Genomic DNA, 26371 nt, shown 5'->3' with positions numbered 1-26371 from the left:
TGTGTGTGTGTGTATATGTGTATACAAATATATGAGTGAAAATGAAGAAACTACAGTTATACATATCAGCGTGGAAGAATCACACAAACATAACACTGAGCAAAAGAAATAACAAAAATAGCTGCAATGGCCTTCCCTGGTGGCGCAGTGGTTGAGAGTCCGCCTGCCGATGCAGGGGACACGGGTTCGTGCCCCGGTCTGGGAAGATCCCACATGCCGCGGAGCGGCTGGGCCAGTGAGCCATGGCCGCTGAGCCTGCGTGTCCGGAGCCTGTGCTCCGCAACGGGAGAGGCCACAACAGTGAGAGGCCCGCGTACCACAAAAAAAAAAAAAAAATAGCTGCAATGTAATTCTAGATATATAAAATCGAAAATAGGTAAAGCACAACTATTTTGCTTAGATATTCATAATGTATTAGAAAATCATATTCAGAAGTTGTAAGACCAGCACAAATGCTACTGAAGTAGAAAAATATATGTATCTTACCAGCCCTTTTAGGAAATCCTGTTGAGAGGAGTCTCAAAGATGTCATAAGGTGTCCTTTGTCTACTTTTTGACCAATAAATTTTACTGTTACTATTGCATATGGAAGACACTGCCTAGGTTTATCTACTGGCTTTGAAAGATCATCATATTCATAGAAGTATACCTAAAAGATAAAGAAGGAAGAGAACATTTTTATGCTGATTAATTTTTGCAGACTTGAATAAGCTCCTATTTTAAAATATCTAGATAACTGCATGTTGTTATTTATTAATCAGCTTCCATACAGCCCCACTCTCCCTGGATTCTTCAACCCTAGTTTTCCTGAAGAGGAATTTTTTTCCCCACAGCATATTATTTCCTTGATAGGCTTCCGATATCAGCAGAAACAGACACAATCTGTTTTTAAATAAAAAAGTATTTTTTCATTAAAACTTCAATGTTTTGCATATGCTGGGAACCACTATATTTTATTTGGGAGGAAAAGTCAATTAGAAAAATAACAATAGCTTAATACATCTTACATGTGGGAGCATATATATATTTCTAAAATATTTATCCTCATTTAATCATATATATGATTATATATAGTATGTATTACATAATTTAATCTTCTATAAAAGATTAAAGGTCTACTAAGTATCTCAGTAACATATGACAGAAAATTACTGTGTAGTAATTAGTCTACCATGTAATGACTAATACATAAGCCTTTTCTCCTTTTGTGAAGATCAATAACATTTCAAAGTAGCCTTGTTTGTTTTGCAAGTTAGGAATTAATCTATGAAACATCTAAATAAAAGCAGCCACTGTACTTAGAACGAAGTTAAATGTAAATCTGGAAGCTTCTTTATTAATGTTCTGATATCACAAATATTAAAACAGCTTTTACTATCTATTTATTTAGGTCATATTATGGTGAATGAAGTAAGAGATTTCCATTTAATATTTTGGGCAGTTGTTTTAAGGCTTGTATCATACAGTGTGAGGCATGTGACTTTCAAGTTGTCAAATGAACCGAAAAGTTAACATACTGCTGAACTGTAGGCTTGTAGTTCAATGGTATCTTTCAAAGAGGGGACACTTCTTGACATATGGCAGTCAAAGTTAGGAGAAGGATCCAAAGAAACTTTGTTTTTATCCACTGAAGGCTGAATTTTCTTCACTTTTCCAAAAAGAACCTGGAAAAAAAAAGACAAAAAGAAGTTAAATAAAAATATACCATAATAAAGATGGTAAAAAAATATATATATATATATACCAAAACACTTTATCTCATACTAGGAAAGTACAGCTAGCTTCTTTTTTAAGGAAAGAAATTCGAATGGAGAGATAATCCATGTCCCAGATGAATGGCATGACTTATTGTAATTATGTCAATTCCCCCTTAAATTAAACTCAAAGACTATAGTAGTTCCAATAAAAATTTCAGAAAATCCATTTGTAGAAATGAGTTTTAGTTTAAAAACTTCCCTGGAAGACTAAACAAGAATAACATATAAAATTTTGGAAACAATTTTTTGAAAAAAATTTGGGTCAGAAATAGAAAATGATGGAACAGGAAAGGTGACATGCACTTCCAGATATTACATACTTTTTAAAAGAATGGTACTACCACAAAAAAGGCAGAGAGGGGAAAAAAGCTGCACAAAATAAAAAGCCCAGATAAGTCCAAGCATCTATAAAAACATAATATGATATTAAAAGCATCATTTGAAATAAATGAAGCAAAACCAGATTATTCAATAAATGGTGTGGACTTGAAAAAGATTAAATTCCTCTCAACCTATAAACCAAAATAAATACTAAACAAGGTAAATATTTAAGTAATATAAACACTGTAGAAAGAAATACAAGCAAATATCTAACCTCCAAGTGAGGATTCTTTTCTAAGCATATTGCCAAAAAACCATGAACTAAAAACAAATTTCACTGTAAAATATTCCAAAACTTCTGTACGCTGAAAACAAATGAGTATAAAAATTTTAAAAACCATGAACTAATGAAGTGATAAAAGGTGGGGAAAAAGTGCAATTAATATGAAAACCACAAATTTTATTTAAGTCAGCAATTCTATTACTTTTATTTTTTAATATGCTAATAATTCATTCAAAATTGAAAACAATACTAAATGTAATGTGGTACCCTGTACTTGGATACTGGAAGAGAAAAAAACATTAGTGGAAAAACTGGCAAAAGCTGCATAGTCTGTATTAAATAGTACTGTACCAATGTTAGTTTCTTTTCATTTTATTTTATTATTTTTTTAAAATTGAGATATAATTGACATACACACTGTTAGTTTCAGTTTCTTAGTTTTAACAGAGGTGTTATAGTTATATGAAATGTTAACATTAGGGGAAGCTGGCTAAATTGTATACAGGACCTTTCTGTACTACCTTCATAATTTTTCTGTAAATTTCAATTTATTACAAAATAAAATGTTTATTTAAAAAAGAAAACAATAAGTGATAAAACATTATACACAGAAAAGCCTAGCTCTCAACATTCACTTTAATGAATTGATAATGCTTATGAATCAACTAGAAACAAAGAAACGAAAAACCAAGAAACTAGCAAAGGATATTAATAGGCAGTTCACTAAATACTGTCAATGAATATATGCAGAATGTTAAGCTCAGCAATAACTATGAAAAAGAATAAAAAACTGAACCAACAATGAGAAACTACCACATGTTATGACTGGCAAATATCTTTTAAAAAATATAATACACAGAGTTAGTGATGACGTGAGATAACAGACATCCCCCACAGGCTGTGGAAAGGAATGTCAATTAGTACCACCTTTCTCAGGACAACTGGGCATTTCACATCGAAAGCTGTGAAAGTGTACACATACCTCTGACTCCTAATTTGACACAGAGGAATTAATCAATTAATTCTTAGCAAATAATCACAGGTGTGTGTAAAATGTACCTACATGAATAATCAAAGTAGTATTTAAAAGTACAAAAATAAGAAAACCAAGTAATTTATATTCCAACATTAAAAAATGTGTTGCACAAATTTATGGTAGAGTTGTACAGTGGAATACTATGTAGTCGTTCAAAAGGATATTACAGAAGAATATTTATTTAATGACATGGAAAATGTTGATTTTATAATCAATGAAAAAAGCAAGTTACATAATATATAAAGAATGTATTTTGGGGCTTCCCTGGTGGCACAGTGGTTGAGAGTCCGCCTGCCGATTCAGGGGACACGGGTTCGTGCCCCTGTCTGGGAAGATCCCACATGCCGCGGAGCGGCTGGGCCCGTGAGCCATGGCTGCCGAGCCTGTGCGTCCGGAGCCTGTGCTCCGCAATGGAAGAGGCCACAACAGTGAGAGGCCCGCATACCTCAAAAAAAAAAAAAAAAAAAAAAAAAAAAGAATGTATTTTAATGACCATTATACAATGCATATCCATATATATGAGCAGAAGACTAAGTATTAGGTATACAAAAAAATTGTGTCATTATTAATGGGCTTTTTGGAGCTTCTTAGTATGCTCTAAATTTTCTAAAATCAGTATGTATTATTTTTTTAATATAACAATAAAAATAAATTATGATTTATGAATTTGATAATACCTGAGGTCTAAAAATAATTAAATTATACCAAATGAACCGTTGGTTTTATGTGAATGTACATACATCCTAAATTACACAACTGAGAATCCTGCCTACTTACTGTGATTTTAGTAGTCCTGGCAAAGTTGCAATTAACAAAAAAGTATATCTTAACCAGTTTGTCTGTTGATGCTTACAATTCGACTGTAAGATTTTTTTTTTCAATTTTGCGTAATTTTAGACTTTAAGAAAAGTTGCAAAACAGTTCAGAGATCCCATATATCTCTACCCTGTTTTTCCTAATGTTAACATCTTATATAAGCATGGCAAAATTATCAAAACAAAGAAAATATTGTACTACACTATTAAGTAAAATAAACAGTAAGAGTGTAGCAACTCTAGCTTAAGTCAGAATTATTAATACCAATGTCTTGAGGAAAGACACTTAGAACACTCTGGTATTAATTATAGTCTGAACAAAAGAGAGAAAGATAAGAAGGTCAATTAGGAGAGAAAAAATATACATTAGGAAAACCAATATGGTAAAGGCTGCCTTTGTTTACTTGAAGACTTTTATGCTGCACACCCACTGGAGTCAAAAATAGGAGAGGGCTTCCCTAGTGGCACAGTGGTTGAGGGTCCACCTGCCGATGCAGGGGACACGGGTTCGTGCCCGGGTCCGGGAAGATCCCACATGCCGCGGAGCGGCTGGGCCCATGAGCCATGGCCACTGAGCCTGCGCGTCCGGAGCCTGTGCTCCGCAATGGAAGAGGCCACAACAGTGAGAGGCCCGCGTACCTCAAAAAAAAAAAAAAAAAAAAGGGGGGAAATTTCAAATGATGATGATGATAGTAATAAATAATTAATATTTATTTTATACAATGCAACTTTAAAACATTAATAATTCATATTGAAAGTAAAATACAAAAAAAAGAAAGTAAAATACATTTAGGTCAATTTAAAGCAAACTGAATATAATATTTAGTATTTGTTTTGTGCTACCAACCTTAAAAATTATAATACTTTCTACAGTAATGCTTCTACTGTGAGCAAAATTCAAGGCCACATCAACATGTCTAAATATATAAATTCCAAGAAGAGGGTTGCCTAGTATCTTCAATGTAGATGTTCTGGTACTTATTCCATTCTGATATATCTCAGCCACATCACTCTGAGGAAGTGCTAAAAAGCAGAAATGTTCTTCAAGTTCTCTGCCATGTCTTCCATTCCCACGCATCTCTGACCTAAAGCAAACAGCGTGTAATTAAATGAGAACATCAACAGAATTTTCAAGGAGAAGATGAATACTTGAGCTAGCTTGCTACAGTTATGGTAACTATCCTATGGTAACAAGTTAGGCTGAAAAATCATCTAAGGAAAGAATTCAGGAAATAGTTCAATAACTACTTGTGTTGGCCAATGGAAATAAGGGCTAACATTTCCTGAATGCTAATGTCCCCAGCACTGTTAAGACTTAACCGTTTCATGCATTTTGTCATTTTGTTCTCAAATCCCCAAGAATTGAATTACTGCTATTACTATTACTTATTGTCATTGTTACACACATTTTTAAAATGAGAAATATGAGGTTCAGAGGGTTAAAACTTGCCAAAATAGTAAAGTGACAGAGTCGGAAATATATATGCCAATTCTTGTCCATTAAGTTCTGGAGCTAAAGTTCTTATTTGTGTTACAGAGGGAAGGACATGCGTTTCTTAAATATACACAGAGAGGGACACATAGACAATACACTTATACATGGTCAATTATTAGGGCCATTCTCTATTCTCCAGGGATCTAGGTCACAACTGGGAGAAGCAAGCTAGAACTTGATTACAGGCTCCTATCTTGGCACTACGAAAATTATAAATCATTCTCAGAAAAGGTTATAATCTAAAGTACAGACACTGTTGAACTTTTACCCACATTCCACGAGAATCACTGAAACATATAAAACACCTATCCTTCTCCTCCAATTGGTGCACCAGGGAAGGCAGTTCTACATGGCCTGCTCAGGAGCAGCAGCAGCGGCAGCAACTGCCACAGCAGGTGATAAGGACAGAGAGGTTCAATCACTGTGACACAAGTGTGATTCCAAAAGATTATCAGCAATGGAGAAGCTACAGAACCGAGAAAGTAATGTGCATACCACAAAAGGAAAACTGCTCTTGAAAACCACATGCTACCTATATTTGTTATTTCCTGGAACACCACTCAAAGAATTTGTAAGTATACTATGCACATTAGTGTATTAATATTTATTTGCAAAAATAATTCACCTTTACAGTAGACAGGCCCATAGCAACAAAACACATGGCAACAATAACAAGCAAGACTAACCGATGAGATCATGACCATTTCTCTCAGTTCTGGAAATGTCAGCCTTAACTTTCAACTCCACTGTCATCATTTCCTGCTCTTGTTTTTAGCTTGACGTTAGACTCTATAAACCACTAAGATCTCCATGTTGATTGTTAAGGTTTAATTCTCACAGAAGAATTACAATACTTTTTTCTGTTTTCCTAATTTCTCATGTGGTTTTTCTTGGGATCTGGAAGGACTCCCACAACAAAAGCACAAAGCATGAGAGGGAGGGAGGAAATCAAAATATATTGTTGTAAGGTTCTTACAGCACACGTGAATCACATTATGTGAAGGCGTATTGTGATAAAGATGTATACAGGCATACCTTGTTTTATTGTACTTCACTGCATTGGGCTTCGCAGATATTGCATTTTTTATGAACTGAAGGTTTGTAGCAACCTTGCGTCAAGTAAGCCTATTGGCACCATTTTTCCAACAGCATTTGTTCACTTTGTGTCCCTGTGTCACATCTGGGTAATACTCGCAGTATTTCAAACTTTTTCATTATTATATTTGTTATGGTGATCTGTGATCTGTGATATTTGATGTTACTACTATGATTCACTGAAGGCTCAGATGATGGTTAGTATTTTTTAGCAATAATGCATTTTTAAATTAAGGTGTGTACATTGTTTTTTTAATGCTATTGCACACTTACACTATAATGTAAACATAACTTTATATGCACTGGGAAGCCAAAAAAATTGTGTGAATCTCTTTATTGTGGTCTGGAACTGAAGCTGTGATACCTCCAAGGTATGCCTGTAAAGTAAACCCTAGAGCAGTGGTGCCGTTGACATTCTGGACCAAATAATTCTTTGTATTACCTAGTCATCTTATTGGCTGAACATTATATCCTGCTAATGGACTGAGTAGAATGAAAAAAATACACCTTAATAAAGATCCGATCCAGGGCTCCAAAAACCTTTATAAATTCAAGTAGAAAATATTCCCTGAAGGTTTGCGTTAGTAATAATACTGTTAAAAACTTTGTACTTTTCAATGTATATTCAGAATTACACTTGAAAAAAATTTAGGACTAAATGTGATTTACATAATCAAAATTACCAATTAAAAATTAGCCTTTAGAACTATTTCTAGGTCTAAAAAGGTTTGTAAAGGGTTGACTTTCAAAGTTATTCAGACACTAGGATCTATGTTAACTTGTGAAATGACAGCGGCTCTGAGTTTCAACAATTCCATTTCAGAGACGATAGGTAAAATGAATCCAAATAGTCTTTTGTCTTTTTTTTTTTTTTTTGGCCGTGCCACCGTGCGTGCCTTACAGGATCTTAGTTCCCCGACCAGGGACTGAACCTGCACTCTCGGCAGTGAAAGCACAAAGTCCTAACCACTGGACTGCCAGGGAATTCCTGTACACAGAATATTTTCAATAAATATACAGTTGGCTCTCTGTATCGGTTGGTTCTGCATCCATGGATTCAACCAACCATGGACTGCAAACAACTTACAATCCATGATTGGCTGAATCTGAGGATGCAGAACTCGTGGATATGGAGAACCAACTATGGGACCTGAGCATCTGCAGATTTTGGTATTTGGGGCAGGTCCTGGAACCAATCTCCCATGGGTACCAAGGGACAACTGTAAATGTAAAAGACTTAGAGAAAACTCATATTGATGAGAAGTTATATAAGTTAGCAAAGCACAATGAATAGTGGTAGAGCTGTGCACTTACACCTGTCACCAACCTAAATTCCCATGTATGCACCATGGCAAGACCCTGCTGATAACCAAGGCCCTACAGCAGCATGTAGGCCCACATCCAGCCCTGTCTTCTGTCACTGGCCTGCACCACTAGGCTCACCTGCAGCTAGCCCTTCCACAGTGATGGATACCCCTGGCCCCCATCAGGCCTCCACAGCTACATGTCCATGGCAAGATCCAGCAGTCATAGTAATGCACACCAACAGCCAGGACCACACCAAAGCTGTCAGTGCACCTGCCATTGGCACTTGCCTTGATATCTGCCCTGGCCCCCACTGCTACATGTGTGTTTATTTGATTTCTTTTTAATCCTAGAATTCTAAGTATTTAATCACATTTTGAGATAATCATTTAGTTACAGTAAATGCTTTTTGCTTCCATTTTCCTTTCTTTATTTTATTCACTGTAAGTTATCTTATTGTTCCCAAGAGAGTATAACTTTAAAATGAGTTAACATGTTACATTTTCCTTTCTAACATGAAATTTAATTATATTGCATTTAATTCATGTAAGTGTTCATCTAACAAGTGGATTCTTAGATATTTTTTGAGTTACTAGGAAACAGAACTTCTCTTTTCCTTTCCTTTTGCTCCTCTTCTTCCTTATTCCTCTTTTTTCTCAAGTAAATTCCTCAGCATCGTCTTCTGCTCGCAGATTCACAAAGCTGAGTCCACTAGAGCTGGAAGAGGCTGTAATGATCCTCCTGTCCATGAGTTCCTGACCTGGGGTTCACTTACACAGGAAAAGTCCCAGGTTGGCTATTGTGGGGAGCCCAAAAACCTTAAAATTCTGTGCAAAGCTCTGTGTTGATGTGCACTTCCCTGGGAAGAGGGGCTATAGCTTCATCAAATTCTCAGAGGGGTCCCTGACCCCAAAGGTTAAATAAGTATCACTGATGAGAAAAACAATGGCCAAGATGTCAAAATAGCTCATCCAGGATCACATAACTATGTAGTGGCAGAACCAGGAGTACAAATTTGGTCTCTGGCTTCTAGTACAAGGCTTTTTCTGCTACACTAAGAAAGCGGGCCTAGCTTCAATTTTTATGGGGTTGTTGATATACAGTTTATGTCTTCTTTTTTTAAATTTTTTCTTTCTTTTTTAAAAACTTTTTATCGGAAACAACCTAAATGTCCATCAATAGAGGAATGCATAAAGAAGATGTGGTACAGATACACATGGAATATCACTCAGCTGTAAAAAGGAACGAAACTGGGTCATTTGTAGAGACGTGGATGGACCTAGAGATTGTCATACAGAGTGAAGGGAGTCAGAAAGAGAAAAACAAGTATCGTACATTTGTGGAATATATGATAATGCATATATGTGGAATCTGAAAATATTGGTATAGACGACCTTATTTACAAAGCAGAAATAGAGACACAGATGTAGCAAACAAACATATGGATACCAAGGGGGAAGGAGGGGTGGGATGAATTGGGAGATTGGGATTGACATATATACACTATTGATACTATGCATAAAATAGATAACTAATGAGGACCTACTGTATAGCACAGGGAACTCTACTCAATGCTCTGTGGTGACCTAAATGAGAAGGAAATCCCAAAAAGAGGGGATATATGTACATATATAGCTGATTCACTTTGCTGTACAGGAGAAACTAACACAACATTGTAAAGCAACTATACATGTGTGTTTATAACCAGCCCTGTCACAACTCAGGCACCTGCAACTGGCCCGCACAGCTGAGTGTGTGCATACAAACCAGCTTGGGCCACTACTGCTGCTTACTCTGGTCCTCTCCCTAGTTTATGGACCTGGAGGTGCTGCTGAGAACCCCAACAGCCATTGTAACCTCTGCAGACCCCTGGCAGTGCTTGCCAAAGACCACACAAATTGTCGATGTTGTGGATCCCAACGGCCTGATCTACTGAGTTACACCACAATCCCCAAGACATGTAGCCACCACATGCCCCTCCACTTGGCACCTGCAGCACTAACCCAGGGTCACAGCACTCTCCGGCATGTCCCCACCCCAGGTGAAAATCTTTTCTTAGCAAAATCAGTCCATAAAGTCTCTTCTTTAAATGTGCAGACACCTATGCAAGGCTAAAGGACCATGAAGAATCAGGGAAACGTGACTCCACCAAAGAAATACAGTAAAACTCCAGTAAATGGCCCCCAAAACTGGAGATACAGGATTTGCTACATACAGTTATGTAGGTCATAAGTCTGACATGGGTCTCATGGGGCTAAAATCAAGGTGTCATCTAGACTGCGTTTCTTTCTTAGGCTCTAGGGGAGGATCTCTTTCCTTGTTGGCAGAATTCAATCACCTGCAGTTGGAGGACTGAGATCCCACTTCCTTGCTGGCTGTTAGCCAAAAGCGATCCCCAAATTCCAGACAATACCTGCGTTCATAACACCTTTCCTGCATCTTTAAAGCCAGCAAAGGCAAGCTGAATCCCTCTCATACTTTTCTTTCTTCCTTCATTCTCTCACTCTTCTGTCTTCCTCTTAAGTTTTTATGATTAAGAGCTCACATCATTAAATTGGGCACACCCAGATTACCCAAAATAATCACCCAAACTCAAGGTCTGTGACCTCAATCACATTTGCAAAGTCCTTTTTGTTAGGTTAAAGGTTGTGGGGATCAGAGTGTGGGCATCTTTGGGGGAGCATTATGCTGGCTACCACAGGAAGAATCTGAACTTATTTAGTCCCTCAACAATATTAGGAACTCAAGTTTCTTTTCCTTGACTCTCTACACTGATGTCCATAGCTTTATCTTTATCTCTGCCTGGCTCCTCTTGTGGTCATAAGAGAGCTGCCAGCAGCAACTAGGCCTACCTGCTCCCTTGCCCACAGACACCAATAGAGACACTGACTTCACCTTCCCAGGATTTCTAAGAAAGCCTCATACCGTGTTATACTGAACCATATTGACTATGCTTGTACATCAGTAAACCAACAAAGGCAAGGGGAATGGGACAAAGAATAGTTTAGACTAATTACATGAGACAATCTAGAACTATTAGGGAGGCTGCAGTCTACTCATTTGGTTCTCCTTTAGTCACACCCTTCTTCCAACACTTACACTTTCAAAAATGCTCATGCTCACACTGAGCAGGTCAATCCACCTCACAAAACGGGAACAATCCAGTCTCATCGAGTTACTGCATCTAACTTCAGATCAATGATGTGAGTAATACGCCTTCCCTTAAAGTGGCTCTGGAGGTAGACTCATATAGTCAACATCCATTTAGGCAGCATATGGTTACAAGGTTAAGTTACCTACATGAAAAATAAACTGGTGAAGAAAACGTAGGGTAACCACAATTAAATTTAGAGAAGTGAAGAATGACACAATGGTCAGTGTTAACTGGCCTTTGGCACAAAGTATATCCTTCTAGAAAGAAATAGCTAGGATTCTTGGCCCTCAAAATTCCAAAGGCTAGGAACCATAGCATGATCTCGTTTAGACAATGGTTGTCATTAGGAATTTCAGTCTCCTGGCAACAAGCCTCTGAGACCCTCCCATTTCCCAAGGCCCTGAATTTAGAATGGTCATTACCCACTGCATTACAATTTGAAACTATCCATTTCTTTCTCCAGACTGCATTTAAAATATATCTTTATTGCATTAAGTTGAGTAGTTCCATTTACCAGGTAGAAAATGCTTAAAAGGACGTATCTTGGAAAGGTTGAAGGCAACAGATTTGTGCCTCATACTTACTTCAGATTTGCCTCATACTTATCTCTTGTTAAATCTCCTTTCTTTCAAACCCATATTCACACTAACTTTGGAAAAGATGAATGCTTTACTTCAAGCTAATCTTGCAAAGCTGATCTGTAAAACTAGGCCATAAGTACAAAGGATTTTTTTTTTTTAACCAAATCTGAATTTTAGAGGCCTCTTGGATCTAAGCAGGAAATGGGCAGGGCACTTCAATATCCTGAATTTTTTTTGTACAAGTTCCCCCCAAACCACAGCCTCATAAAATATATGGTCTGTGCCCCCACATATCATCAACTTCCCATTTAGGAACAGTGAGACATCCTTATTGCCCTCTTTACAAGTTAAATCCATATCTTAGAATCTTCCACTAGCAAGTGGAAGTACCAAGTTCAACACCAGTACCAAGTTCAATACCAGTTTAAATGCTATGGACTTCAAGTATGGAAAACCATTCAAACTGGCTTAAAATTGAGTTAACTTCTTTTTTTTATACATTTATTTATTTACTTATTTTTGGCTGCGTTGGGTCTTCGTCGCTGCGTGCGGGCTTTCTCTAGTTGCGGAGAGCGGGGGCAACTCTTCATTGCAGTGTGCGGGCTTCTCATTGCGGTGCCTCCTCTTGTGGAGCACGGGCTCTAGGCTCATGGGCTTCAGCAGCTGTGGCACGCAGGCTCAGTAGCTGCGGCGCACGGGCTTAGTTGCTCCGCGGCATGTGGGATCTTCCCAGACCAGGGCTTGAACCCATGTCCCCTGCATTGGCAGGCAGATTCTTGACCACTGCGCCACCAGGGAAGTCCCGAGTTAACTTCTTACAACAAGAAATTCAGAAATCAGGCAGCCTTTATCAGTTGACCTATTCCACAGCTCCAGATGTTTTCAAGGATTCAGGTTTTTTCCATCTCTCTGTTTTGCTGTCATCACCTCGAGGGTCATCCAACTGGTGTCGTCATTATTCCAAGAGTGCTGCCATCAACAGGTTGAGCAACATGCTTCCTTGTTCACAGCAGATTGGCTTCTCTTTTCCAGAGACGCCCCCCCCACCCCGCCCACAAGCCAATCTGTCCTCAGTGTGTCACTGGCCCAAAATGATTTAGTTCTGCACCCTCTCCCCAAACGACTAATTGATAAAAGTAGATGAAATTAAGCATGGACGGCTCAGTCCACTCATCTGGGGTAGAATGTAAACTGAGATGCCAAGTACAAATTTAACCACAGTGTCAAGATAGGTACTGACAATTTTTAAAATGATACCCTTTCACATAAATTTGAAATGTTTAAAGGTAGGTTATCTTAAAACAAAAAAGGGTCAAACTGATACAAATAGCACAATATACTTAAGAAGAAGTGAATTCAGTTCTCTTTTACCCATTAAGACCAGCTCAAGTTCTTAACTCTTCAGAACATCTCTCAAGACTCTTACGAAGAATACTCAATCCCTCATCTATGCACCTACCTCTTACTATAACGTTATTTTATATTTAGCTGTATGTCTTCTCCACTGGAATGTAAACTCTTTAAGGCTGAGGAGAAAACATTCATTTTTCTCTGAGGGTATCAAATACAACATCTGACACAGTAGGCACTCAAATGCTCAATGAATGACTTAATACACAGATGTTTAGATGATTAACGTGTTTTTGCTGATTTCACACTTAAGAAGTGGTAGATGCAATGTGGATAAAAAGTGGAGACTGGGGAGTTCCCTGGTGGCCTAGTGGTTAGGATTCTGGGCTCTCACTGTGTGGCCTGGGTTCAGTCCCTGGTTGGGGAAATGAGATCCCGCAAGCTGTGCAGCACGGCCAACACAACAACAACGACAAAGAAGTGGAGATTGGTATCTTTTTGGAGCTACTTGCTTTTGCTGAGATCACAGATTTATAAATTCCTCTAAGGGGAACAATAAAAAGAAAAGCTAGAGGCAGTCAATGTTATTAATACTTTCTCTTTTCATCTCTCCATCCTATTTTTCTCTTCTGCTAACCAATTCTGATCTTTCCTTTTATTTTTTTTTTACCTGTGCCTAAGGCTACTTAAGGGTACTTTCCACCTTCATTGATTTAAAACAATGAAATAAAAATGTAACTTAATTTAACAGTTAAGTGCTCACTGTGTTGCCAGACTCGGTTCCATACTATGGACACAAAAAACAAATAAGATAAAACTCATAATGTAGTAAGGGAATCAGATAAAACCAACATAGTGTGGTAAGTCGTGTAAAATGAGTATAAAGTACTATGGGAGATAAATGAGTTTGTCTAATTGGGCAAATACCTAAGAAACCAATAAATCCTATACACATTAGTCATTCAGAATGTTCTATCAAGTCTTGTATTGTTGGGTAGTTGTTCTAATTTTTCTGTAATGTTAACAGGGAGAAATAAATGGTTGAAAATGAAGTGTCAGGGGGCATTATGAAAAAGGACACAACTTAAAAATGCCTAATATAACCAAAATCAAGGAACAATGCAGGAATTCATTTTTGATCAAACTACTATTTCGATCTGGAAGGGGCAGTGTATAGCCAGTCCATTCTACTTTTGCTCAAAACTGTGATTTTTAGATGAAAAAATATGCCATCAACTATTTCTGTCATTCTCACCAATTCTCCCCAACAGACAACAAGTGGGGTAGCATGTCTTAGTCAAGAGGAATTGATTCTAAAACAAAAAAAAGAGACCAAAAACATTCCAAAATGAGTTCTAAGTGTGGGTCCATCAAACTATAGTTATGTTCTAAGTTAAAAATGCAAAATGGTGAAGGAGGCAAGTTCAGAAAATGAAAATGCTAAAACTGTGTTCACACAAGATCTAAACGTATTAAATACAAAATGTTTACAATGAGAACTCTGCATGTGCTCTTATTTTTTCTTACTAAGATAACATAATGGGGCTTCCCTGGTGGCGCAGTGGTTAAGTATCTGCCTCCCAATGCAGGGGACATGGGTTCGAGCCCTGCTCCAGGAAGATCCCACATGCCACGGAGCAACTAAGCCCGTGTGCCACAACTACTGAGCCTGCGCTCTAGAGCCCGCGAGCCACAACTACTGAGCCTGCACTCTAGAGCCCGTGAGCCATAACTACTGAGCCTGCGTGCCACAACTACTGAAGCTCACGTGCCTAGAGCCTGTGCTCCACAACAAGAGAAGCCACCACAATGAGGAGCCCATGCACCATAACGAAGAGTAGCCCCTGCTCGCCGCAACTAGAGAAAGCCTGCGCGCAGCAACGAAGACCCAATGCAGCCAAAAATAATTCATAAATTAATTAATTAATTAATTAACATAATGGAATGTGCCTTCCCAAAAACCAGAAGGGGTACTTTTTAAAAGTGTCAGAAATTGTGGCTCTAGTGGAGTAGTTGGAAATAGCCAGATACAACTCTGCCAAATTAAAACATCAACTCAGTCTCTGAAGGACTGAGTCAAGAAAAAAAATTCCATTCTAAATATTTTAAGTGCTATTTTATATTACGCAGGAGGCACAAGGATCTACAAAATGGCTCCTTAATAAATGTGCTGATGTATGCTTCTGAAAAACTTACAAAGATTAAAAAAGAAGGGAGTGTCTGAAGTCTGGCTACATTAATGTGCAGGACTTACTAACCAAATCTCACACTTAGCTTTTTACTATTACAGAAGGCTATGAGATGGCAACAAAATAAGGAATAAAACACCTCTGTACTTATTTTCTTAGTAATACTTATCAAATCTCAAATGGCAGAAATAACAGATTCGTATAAAACCTCACAGTAAAAACAAACAAAATCTTAAACTTCCTTAGGTCACAGTAACTTACCTCTTAGAAGTAAAATTTTTTTCCAGCTCTTCATTGTGAATCAGTTTTGTATCTCCAAACTGCCATGAAGACTGTAGATCACAGCTTACGTCAAGCCGGCACTGATTAAGAGTATCGTGTATGAAATTATACTCTCTAGTATTGGTGCAACAAGGTGACAAGTAAACTAAAAATAAAGAAAAGGGCAAGTGGTTATTTGTGTTTAAAATGACATCGTTGGGACTTCCTGGTGGTGCAGTGGTTAAGAATCTGCCTGCCAATGCAGGCAACACCGGTTCGAGCCCTGGTCCTGGAAGATCCCACATGCCACGGAGCTATTGAGCCGGTGCACCACAACTACTGCAGCCTGCGTGCCTAGAGCCTGTGCTTCGCAACAAAGAGAAGCCACCGCAATGAGAAGCCCACTCGCCGCAACTAGAGAAAGCCCGCGCACAGCAACGAAGACCCAACACAGCCAAATAAATAAATAATAAAATGACATAATTGTACATCTGCACAATCACAACCGTGTATCAATATAAGACACAAAATAAAAAAATATTTGGAATTTTCTTTAACCATCTGGAGGCATTTATATTTAAGATTCTATAACAGTAATACAGACTTCCTATACCTCGTATAAATGAAAATATGAAACTTGTTTTTCTCCACTACCTATAGGGAGTTCTTAAAAGTTGACGCAGATATACTAGATAGTACTAGAATTCAGGTGACTTGTTTTCAACTTAAGATGTACAGACTCTATAACATACAGTGCTACACAAACCTGGTAGCTACTGTTAGTGCATGAATATTTCTTGAATTTCCCCCGAATAAGGCAACCTATATACTAGTAAACTGGTTATTTTGACTTGCAAAAATACCAGAACATCGCTGTAAACCCTTGGCTGACGTGGTGGCATGACTAAGAGGCACTCTTTGAGAAGACAATAAGCAGTGTTTTAAGCATTGCTATATTAAGTAGATGCATAAAAGAATAAAACCCTCAAGGAAGAGGACTCGGAGGAAACTGGGGAATACAGTTGATTCTTGTTATTTGGCGAAGGTATAGCCTATTAAAGTTGCTGCCAAGAGTGAATTAGTGAATACTGAACTATTAATCTTAGGAGAAATACAGGGTTAGGTTCCTGTCAGCCTCTGGTCACATTTTTGACAACTGGAATGCCATCTGCAGTAAGTTTGTTTGCCAACATCCCGGTAAAACAAGCCAGTCTCATCAGGGATGGAAACTTGCCACATAACCTTTTCCTGTATAACACTTAGCAGGTGTCTTTAAAATTCTCCCCCAGCCTCCTGTTCTGCAGAACCTGCCTACCTGCATCCCTTATCACCTTTTGAAATGTGTGAGTCAGCCAGCACTAGCCAAGAGGGACCTAACATTTTCCTGCCCCTGGGGACCATGACTGTAAGTCTCTTTGGCTTTTTGCCTCACAACAATGCTGCCCACAAGCTATTTATTTATTTATTTATTTGTGTGTTGGGTCTTCGTTTCTGTGCGAGGGCTTTCTCTAGTTGCGGCGAGCGGGGGCCAATCTTCATCGCGGTGTGCGGGCCTCTCACTGTCGCGGCCTCTCTTGTTGCGGAGCACAGGCTCCAGACGTGCAGGCTCAGTAGTTGTGGCTCACGGGCCTAGGTGCTCCGCGGACTGTGGGATCTTCCCCGACCAGGGCTCGAACCCGTGTCCCCTGCATTGGCAGGCAGATTCTCAACCACTGCGCCACCAGGGAAGCCCGTCACAAGCTTTTTATTGGTGGTCATCTCATGAATCTATAAATGTAGATTCCATCCTTTCCACAGGAAAGGAACCACAAATGTTCCTTTAACACTTTCTGGAGAGACTTGATGTACAAACTGGCAAATTTCCTCTTCCTTTTCCTGAAGGTTCCATACTGTTGGTCAACAGCACTGTAACTTACCTTACAGTGTAGCTTTTGTGACACATATTTTCTCTGTAAGGCACATCATAGACTCCTTGAGCTTAGGAACACTAGACAGCATTTCAGCATGATATGGTGGAGACCATTTTAAACGTAGACATCACCGACAAAAATGCAAACAACACAGCACTAAGTAGGTGACTAAACAGACACTTATTTATAAGGAGAGCTGGAACAAGATGCAGAGCTCCGTCTCATCTGGCCTCATCTAGGAACGTGTGCATCAAGTGACTCAAATTTTTCACCACTCGCACGTGTCTGCAAATGACTGTGAAAGCACTGCTGCCGAGTACTGATGCTGGGGGTTACAAGCAAATTTTCGCAAGTAGGAGAATTTGCAAATATGGAATCTGTGAATAATGAGGAACAACGATATATATAATTTAAACCAATTTCCATGTATATGAACCTAATTAACATAAACAATAGTCCTTTGTATTTAACAATCAACAGAATAAGTTACAATGGCAAAACTAATACAAAATATTACAATCCTCTGTTTATCAAAAAAACCTCATTCTTCATCCCCTTCCCATCTTAAATTCTATTATTAAATTAAAATAAAATTAATCCAAGTAAAACTAATTTTCGCTTTAATATTTGTAACAATTTGTTACAAAGTTTGATCATTTCATAAGATATGAGATATGATTTTGTGCATGTATGCCTGTATTTAACTTCTTATTTTGAAGTGAATATAGATCACACAACATTCTTATAGAGGCCCTGTATACCCCTAACCCAAACTCCCCGGTGGAAACATTTCATGTAATTATAATAAAATATCAAAACCAGAAAAATGACACTGGTATAATCCACAGTCCTCATTAACACTGTACCGTTTTATGTGCAGTTATGTGTGTGTGGGTAGTTCCATGCAATTTTATCACATGTGTAGATTCATGTAACAACCACTATAATCAAGATACACAACTTTTCCACCTCTCATGCTACTCCTTTACATACAGTCATACTGGTACCCCATACCTCTTCTCTTCCTCTCAATCCTGGAAACTACCAATCTGTTCTCCATCTCTGTACTCTTTATCATTTCAAGAATGTTTTGTAAATGGAATTTTGTACTTCAACCTGTGGAGACTGGCTTTTTTCATTCAGCATATTCCCTCTGAGATCCAACCAAGCTGTTGTTGTTCCAGTAACTCATTTTTTAAAACTGCTGATAAGTATCCCATGGTATGGATGCATCATACTTTAACCACTCACTCACTGGAAATCAGGGTGATTACCAATTTCTGGCTATTACAAATAAAGGTGCTATAAACATTTTTGTTTGGACTTAAGTTTTCATTTCTCTGGGATAAATGTCCCAAAGTGCAATTGCTGGGTCATATGGTAGTTGCATGTTTAGTCTTTTAAGAAACCATCAAACTGTTTTTCAAAACGGGGCTGAGCTATCTTACCTGACCATCGGTTGCATGACTGATTTGGCTTCCCCATATTCTCCCTAGCTTTTGGCATTACTATTCTTATTTTAGCCGTTTTAACAAGCATGAAGTGACACCTCGCTGTGGTTCTGATTAGCACTTCCTCAATGGCTATGATGAGCATCTCTTTGTGTGCTTATCTGCCATCCACACCTCTTTAGTGAAATGGCTGTTCGTGTCTTTGCCTGTTTTCTGCTTGGATGTAACGCTCTCTTTTCCCTTACTATTGAGTTTTGAAGGTGCTTTATATGTTCTAGATGAGAGTCCTTGGTTAGACTGATGATATGTAAATGCTTCCCCCCACTCGTAGCTTGTCTTTTCACCTTCCTAACAGAGTCTTTCACAGAATAAAAGTTTTAAATTTTGATGGAGTCCAGTTTACCACATTTTTTTTTTGGATTGTGCTTCTGGCATCATGCTAAGGACTCTTCATCTAACCCTAGATCCTGGAGATGTTTTCTTCTAAAAGTCTTACAGTTTCCCGGGATTCATTTTGAATTAATTTTTGTGTGAAGTTAGGGTGAAATTCTTTTTTTTTTTTTTTTGCCTATGGATAGCTTTCAATTGCTCCATGACATCTGATGAAAAGACTACCTTTCCTCCACTCAATATACCCTTGTTAAAAATCAACTGAAAGGAAACCAATTGAGCATATTTGTATAGGTCTATTTCTGGAATCTCCATTCTGTCCCACTGATTTAAGTGTCTATCTTTGTGTCTATCTTTGTCAATGCCACAGTGTCTTGATTATTGTAGTTACACAGTAAGCCTCAGTATTGGCTACAGTAATTCTAAACGCTTCTATTTCAAAACTGTTTTCGCTATTCTAGTTTCTTTGTCTTCTCATGTAAATTTTTAAAATTTATTTATTTATTTTTGGTTGCGTTGGGTTTTCGTTGCTGCGTGTGGGCTTTCTCTAGTTGCAGTGAGAGGGGGCTACTCTTCCTTGTGGTGCACGGGCTTCTCATTGCAGTGGCTTCTCTTGTTGCAGAGCATGGGCTCTAGGCGCGCAGGCTTCTGTAACTGTGGCTCGTGGGTTCAGTAGTTGTGGCTCACGGGTTCTAGAGCGCAGGCTCAGTAGTTGTGGCACAGGGGCTTAGTTGCTCCACAGCATGTGGGAATCTTCCCAGACCAGGGCTCGAACCTGTGTCCCTGCATTGGCAGGAGGATTCCTAACCACTGGGCCACCAGGGAAGTCCCTTCTCATGTAAATTTGAGAACAAGCTTATTTATTTACAAAAGGTCTTGCTGGGATTTTGATAGAAACTGCAATAAATCTACAGATAAATTTGTGGAGGACTGACATCTTCATTATGTTGAGTCTTCTAATCAATAAGCACAGTAGGGCTTCCCTGGTGGTGCAGTGGTTGAGAGTCCGCCTGCCGATGCACGGGACACGGGTTCGTGTCCCAGTCCGGGAAGATCCCACATGCCGCGGAGCGGTTGGGCCCGTGAGCCATGGCCGCTGAGCCTGTGCGTCCGGAGCCTGTGCTCTGCAACGGGAGAGGCCACAACAGTGAGAGGCCTGCGTACCGCAAAAAAAATAAATAAATAAAATAAGCACAGTATACCTCTCCAATAACTTAGAATTTCTTTGATCTCTTTCATCAGCACTTTGTGGTTTAAAGCATAAAAATCCTGTATATATTTTATTAGTTTTATACATAAGTATTTCATGTTTTGAGCTATTAGAAATGGTATTATCATTTTGATTTTCATGGGTTCTTTGCTAGTATATAGAAATTCAATTTATTTTTGTATTTTGATTTTCTATTCAGTGACCCTGCTTAACTTGTTAGTTCCAGGGTTTTCTTCTTTTTCTTTTTTGTAGGTCCCTTGGGATTTTCTATGTAGACCATTGTGTAATCTTCAAATAGGAACAGTCTTATTTCTTCCTTTCTAATTTCTATGCTCTATGCTTTTTATTTCATTTCCCTGACTTTTTGTGCTGGTTAGAATTTCCAGTACTATGTTGATAGTAAGAGTGGTAAAAGAGAACATTCTTGCCTTCTTTCCCTACAGAGAAAACATTCAGTTGTTCATCATTAAGCATGATGTTAGCTATGGGTATTTTTTACATACTTTTTATCAAGCTGAGGAAGTTCTCTATTCCTAGTTGGCTGAGTCTTTATCATGAGTGATTTTTTTGTCAAATGCTTTTTCTGCAAAAATTGATATGATCATGTGATTACTATTATTTATCCTGTGAATACAGACTGACTTTCAAATACCAAACCAGCATTGCATCCCTTGAATAAAACTCTCTTAGTTATAGTATATAATTGACTTTATACCTTGCTAAATACAATTTCCTTATATTTTGTATAGGATTTCTGTGTCAAGGCTCATGATGGATATTGGTCCGTAGTTTTCTTTTTTTTTTGTATTACATTTATTTAGCTTTGGTACCAGGGTAATATTGTCCTGATAAAATTATTCTCTCCTCTGCTATTTTGTGGAAGAAATTGTAAAGAATTTGTATTAGCTCTTTTCTTTAATGTTGAGTAGAATTCTCCAGAGAAACCATCTGGGCCTGGAAATTTCTTTTCCAACAGTTCCTGTGGGTTACTTGAACATTTTTAAAACAGCATTTTGATTTATTTATCGTGTTTTTATAAAAAACTTTTAATTCTGAGATAACTGCAGATTCATATGAAGTTGTGATGTATAACAGAGAGAGATCCTATATCCTATTCACCCAGTTCCCTTCAATGGTAACATCTCACTTTATAATTGCCTTAAATACCTCCTCTACATATACCAAGAATCACATTGAAGAATGTCATACTTTTTGTTCCAACTGTCAAACATAATTAAAAAACTCAAGAGGAGGACTGTCTATTGTATTTCCCTATATTTTTACTCTCCTTCGTTCTTCCGTCATTACAAATGTTCCCAGCTTCTTTCTTTTGTCATTTTCTATTTTGAGAACTTTGTTTAGCCATTCTAAACTAAGATCTACCAATAAAAAATTCTTAGTTTTACTTCATCTGAGAATGTCTACTTCAGTTCTATTCCTGAAGAATATTTTTTCTGGGGACAGTTCTTTTCTTTCTGCACTTAAAAAATGTTGTGCCACTTCCTCTGGGCTCCATGGTTTCTAATCAGCAATCTCCTGTCATTCAATTTTTTCCCCTATAAGTAACATTTAGTTGCTTTCACGATTTTTTCTGTTCTTAGTTTTCAGAAGTTTGATTATGATGTGCCTTGTCATAGACTTCTCTGGGTTTATCATGTTTAGGGTTTATTCAACCTTTTGATTGTACAGGTCTATGTCTTTTGCCAAGTTTGGGGAATTTTCAGCCAGTATTTATTCAAATACTCTTTCAGCTCTATGCTCTCTTCTACTTCTGGGGCTCTGAGGACAAAGACATTAGGTCTTCTATTATTATTCCACAGGTTCCTGAGGCTCGGTTAATTTGATGTGTTCTCTGTTGTTTAGGCTGGGTAATTTCTGTTATTATATCTTCAAATCCACTGCTTCTTTCCAACGTCTTCTTGATTCTTCTCTGGAACCCATCCAATCAGTTTTTTATTTTAATTATTGTATTTTTTCAGTTCCAAAACTTCTACTTAATTCTTTATTACATTTTCCATTTCTTTGTTGAGATTTTCCATTTTTTCATTTGTTTCAAGAGTGTTTGTAATTGCCTGTTGAAACATCATTACGATGGCTGTTTTAAAAGCCTTGTCAGATAATTCCAACATCTGTTTTATCGTGATGTTGGCATCTGTTGATTCACCTTTTCTCATTTGAGTTGGGATTTTACTGGTTGTTGGTATGATGAGTGATTTTTTTAAATATCTTGGTCATTTGGGGTATTGTTAAGAGAGTCTAGATCATATTCAATCTTGTGGTTTAACAAGCCTCTACTAAAACTAAGCCAGCAAGGGACTGTGCCAGTAGGGAAAGGCTGGGGGTGGGGAAGACTCTGACTCTTTACCACCAGGACATCCTGGCTCTCTACAAGGTCTCCACGGACACCCTTGTTGGGGGGGGGGGGCGGCTGTCTTGTTACCATGAGAAAGGGGTGCAAGTCCATGCTCCTGACTCAGCCTCCACTGACACTGTGGGAGGGGGACAGATGCTTTGTTACTGGTGTGTGTGACAGAGTCTAGGCTCCCCACTTGGCCTTCACTGACTCTACTCCCACTGAAAAGGGGCAACTCATCACCCACTGACACTGAAGGGGCACGGGATAGCAGAGAAAGGAACGTATGAAGTTCCAAGAAGGGGAGAGGCACAGGTGGAAGGGGAGAAGCAGAGGTGGAAGTCTAGGCCCTCCACTTAGCCTCTGCTGACAAAGGTGTAGGGCCTATTTCTTCTTATTCCCCCTAGTGTTTTGCAGGAATAGCATGTTCACTGTCAAACAGGTTTCTGTCATTCTGGGATACCCCATTCCCAGTCCCTGGCAAGACAGAACAGACTTTTCTTAGGGCTTTTTGTGTCTGTAAAAGTTGGCATTCCTGGGTTGTGGTCACCCAATCTGAGATGTGGAGGAAACAAACAGAAAATCCAGAGAACTTAATGCTACATCACTCCGTAACTCCCAGGGTCCCATACTGATCCAACTTCTTCTCTCCACCATTCAAAGTCTTCTTATGTTTGTTTTATGTATGACGTCCAGTGTTTTTAGGTATACTTAGTGGGAGGGATAGGAGACATGTGTCTATTTTATTTTGTGTGGAACCAAAAGTACATGTGTATTTAAGGAATTAAAAGCCTGACTTAACTAATTTTATGTAGAGTCAACCTAATTTTATGTAGAGTCAAAATAGAAGACGAGGGCTTCCCTGGTGGCGCAGTGGTTGAGAGTCCGCCTGCCAATGCAGGGGACACGGGTTCGTGCCCCAGTCTGGGAAGCTCCCACATGCCGCGGAGCGGCTGGGCCCGTGAGCCATGGCCGCTGAGCCTGTGCGTCCGGAGCCTGTGCTCCGCAACGGGGGAGGCCACAACAGTGAGAGGCCCGCGTAACACACACACACACAAAAAAAAGACGACGAGCATAAACTAAGAATCAGAGAAATGTAGTAACAGTTATGAAATAATCCCATCTTCCATAGAAATATTACCTTTCTCAGCTGTCCTCCTGATCTTGGGAATGGTGAATTTTTTCAAGGGATTGACATCTATACCAGTAACAAATAAAGGTTCAGTAGTTGAGTTCATTTTCCATGGCATCTTGTATTTAGCAGTCTTTTTCATTTCCATTTTGCTGGTGGCCTAAAATCAACCCAAAGTTATTAAACAAAAGGTCAATAAATACATAAGAGGCAATGGCAGTAAAACTATTTAAAAGTTATTACATGAAATTGAATAAAGATATATTTTTGGTCACACTCACAACAGATTTCAATCTCAATTTGGCAGGTTACCCAAAAGAGAAAATGAATTAACAATTTTGGGTTTTATACAATATAAAAATATTTATTTTGTAGTTTCTAATATACATTTTCCTTGCAATTTAAAGCCTGTGTGTTTCCGAAAAGCTTAATAACATCCAAACAACAATTTCTGTTAACATTTGGTTAAGCTCTTGCCAAGTATCTATTTTTTAAAGTGTTTTTCCTATACACTTCTGTGAATTGAATGATATTCTCTAAATTAGAATCTTTGGCTTTGGGAGAAACTTATGAAAGTTTTAAACCAACTATTGCATGGCTATCCCTACAACTGATAGCCTAAAACAGTCACTATCACTCACTGGCTATTGCTCCACAGTATTACTACCAATGGTTTAAGACATCATATATTGTTATACTACTAGTAACATATTCCTTTTACTTCCTCCTCCTTTCAACCCTTTTCCCCAAACATACACACACATTGATTAATCTTTCCAGTAGAACTCATACTGAATATCAAAGGAAAGCTATGGTGCCCACACACAGAGAAATATATGCAAAGATATATTTTTCATACCATTTCATAATATGTTTCCTGGGCCTCCTGATACCTATCAACTGCTTAGTTCAAGCATTAGATCACAATCCAAATTAAGAGGTGCCAAAATTCTACATAAGGGTCACAAAGGAAAAGATTCTAGTGAAGGTTCACAAAGGATTATTCCCCACAATCCCCACTCCTTCACCCTTTATGAAAGGTGATCTTGCAATCAAACATGGATCAGAACAGGGAACCAACCAAGACCTCTAGAAAGAGAAGAAAATCAGCCTTTCTCTCATCCAGTCATATGGACAGACACTAGTGGTGTAGCCTACCAACAAGAATACCCTTAACATATACTAGCTCCAGAGATATTTGTCAAGACTGCCATGTTCATGTGGAAGTTTAATAAGGTGGAAAAGGGAGAAAAATTTACTTAGAATAACTTTTATTACAAAAAACTCTTCAATTCATCATGTTCTATACCTATTGCACGCAAAGGTATACAGCCATCAGTTAAATATACTTTATACTTGAAGAGTCTCATGCTGTGACAATCAGTATTTTCTTTAACTACAGTAAGATGGGTGATATTTCAGCTATATGGTTCCTTAAAAAATGTTTCTCTAGTAGAATTTACTAATAAAGACTTCTGAAATTGACTCATTTTGTTCCTCAGTGCAATACTTAGCCACAAAGTAGCTATGTTAAAAACCGTCTGATGAAAGATGAATATTCAGGGAACAATGTATTCAACGTCCTTCATTAAGTAAGTTGTACCCAGCAAGTTTTCAAGTATAATCTTTCAGGTAGGAATAATACCCCTTTTACTTCAGTCCAAACAAATCAGCCACATTAAAGTGGTAACAAATTTATATATTTCTTCACGCTTATAGATCACAGTCCCAGAACCACTTATTTATGTTATTTATTTTTATATATATGTGCAAAAATATGTTATATATTGCAAAATATATACAATAGTCCTATAACCATTACCTATGTATTTATATATATTATTTATTTTTCTATGTATAAAAATGAAATCACAAAGTTTGAATCCAGGGAGTTCATTCTATGGCTGTGCTATGGGGTCCTGGATTATTCTAGGTGACAGTAAAGAGAAAAATCAATACTAAAAGCTTCAAGAATAGTTAATGCGCAGGACACTGAACTTAGTAGGTCCTTAACAGATACCAAAACGGATGAATGAACTAAAGATCAAACAAAGAAACCAAAAACAGAAAGCTTCCCCAACAACTAAAACATCTATTCATATAGGTCCTAAGAGCACGTATATTATGAACAACTATAAGTCAATACATTTAAAGATTACACAAAATAATAAATTCCAGGAAAAAATTTACTAAAGTTGATTCAAGAAGAAATTAAAATAATGCATCATCCTATTACTACTAAAAGGAAGTTAAATTAGTAGTTACAAATTGATTCTAAAAATG

At 38.0% G+C, this 26371-nt stretch overlaps 1 protein-coding gene across 1 annotated transcript in view; it reads right to left on the bottom strand.

Moving 5' to 3' along the window:
• Nucleotides 1-24240, bottom strand: part of TEX15 (testis expressed 15, meiosis and synapsis associated) — a 40777-nt gene extending 16537 nt beyond the window's left edge. Inside the window, 5 exon segments of the mRNA XM_049704291.1 lie at nucleotides 487-649; nucleotides 1518-1664; nucleotides 5060-5297; nucleotides 15643-15808; nucleotides 24098-24240. Coding sequence (XP_049560248.1) covers nucleotides 487-649; nucleotides 1518-1664; nucleotides 5060-5297; nucleotides 15643-15808; nucleotides 24098-24236 — 853 coding nt within the window. The 5' untranslated portion in view covers nucleotides 24237-24240.
• Between the last annotated feature and the right edge of the window lie 2131 nt (nucleotides 24241-26371).

This window comes from Orcinus orca, chromosome 21 (genome assembly GCF_937001465.1).
Source record: "Orcinus orca chromosome 21, mOrcOrc1.1, whole genome shotgun sequence".
Taxonomy (NCBI): domain Eukaryota; kingdom Metazoa; phylum Chordata; class Mammalia; order Artiodactyla; family Delphinidae; genus Orcinus; species Orcinus orca.
This window is presented reverse-complemented; position numbering and strand designations above follow the sequence as displayed.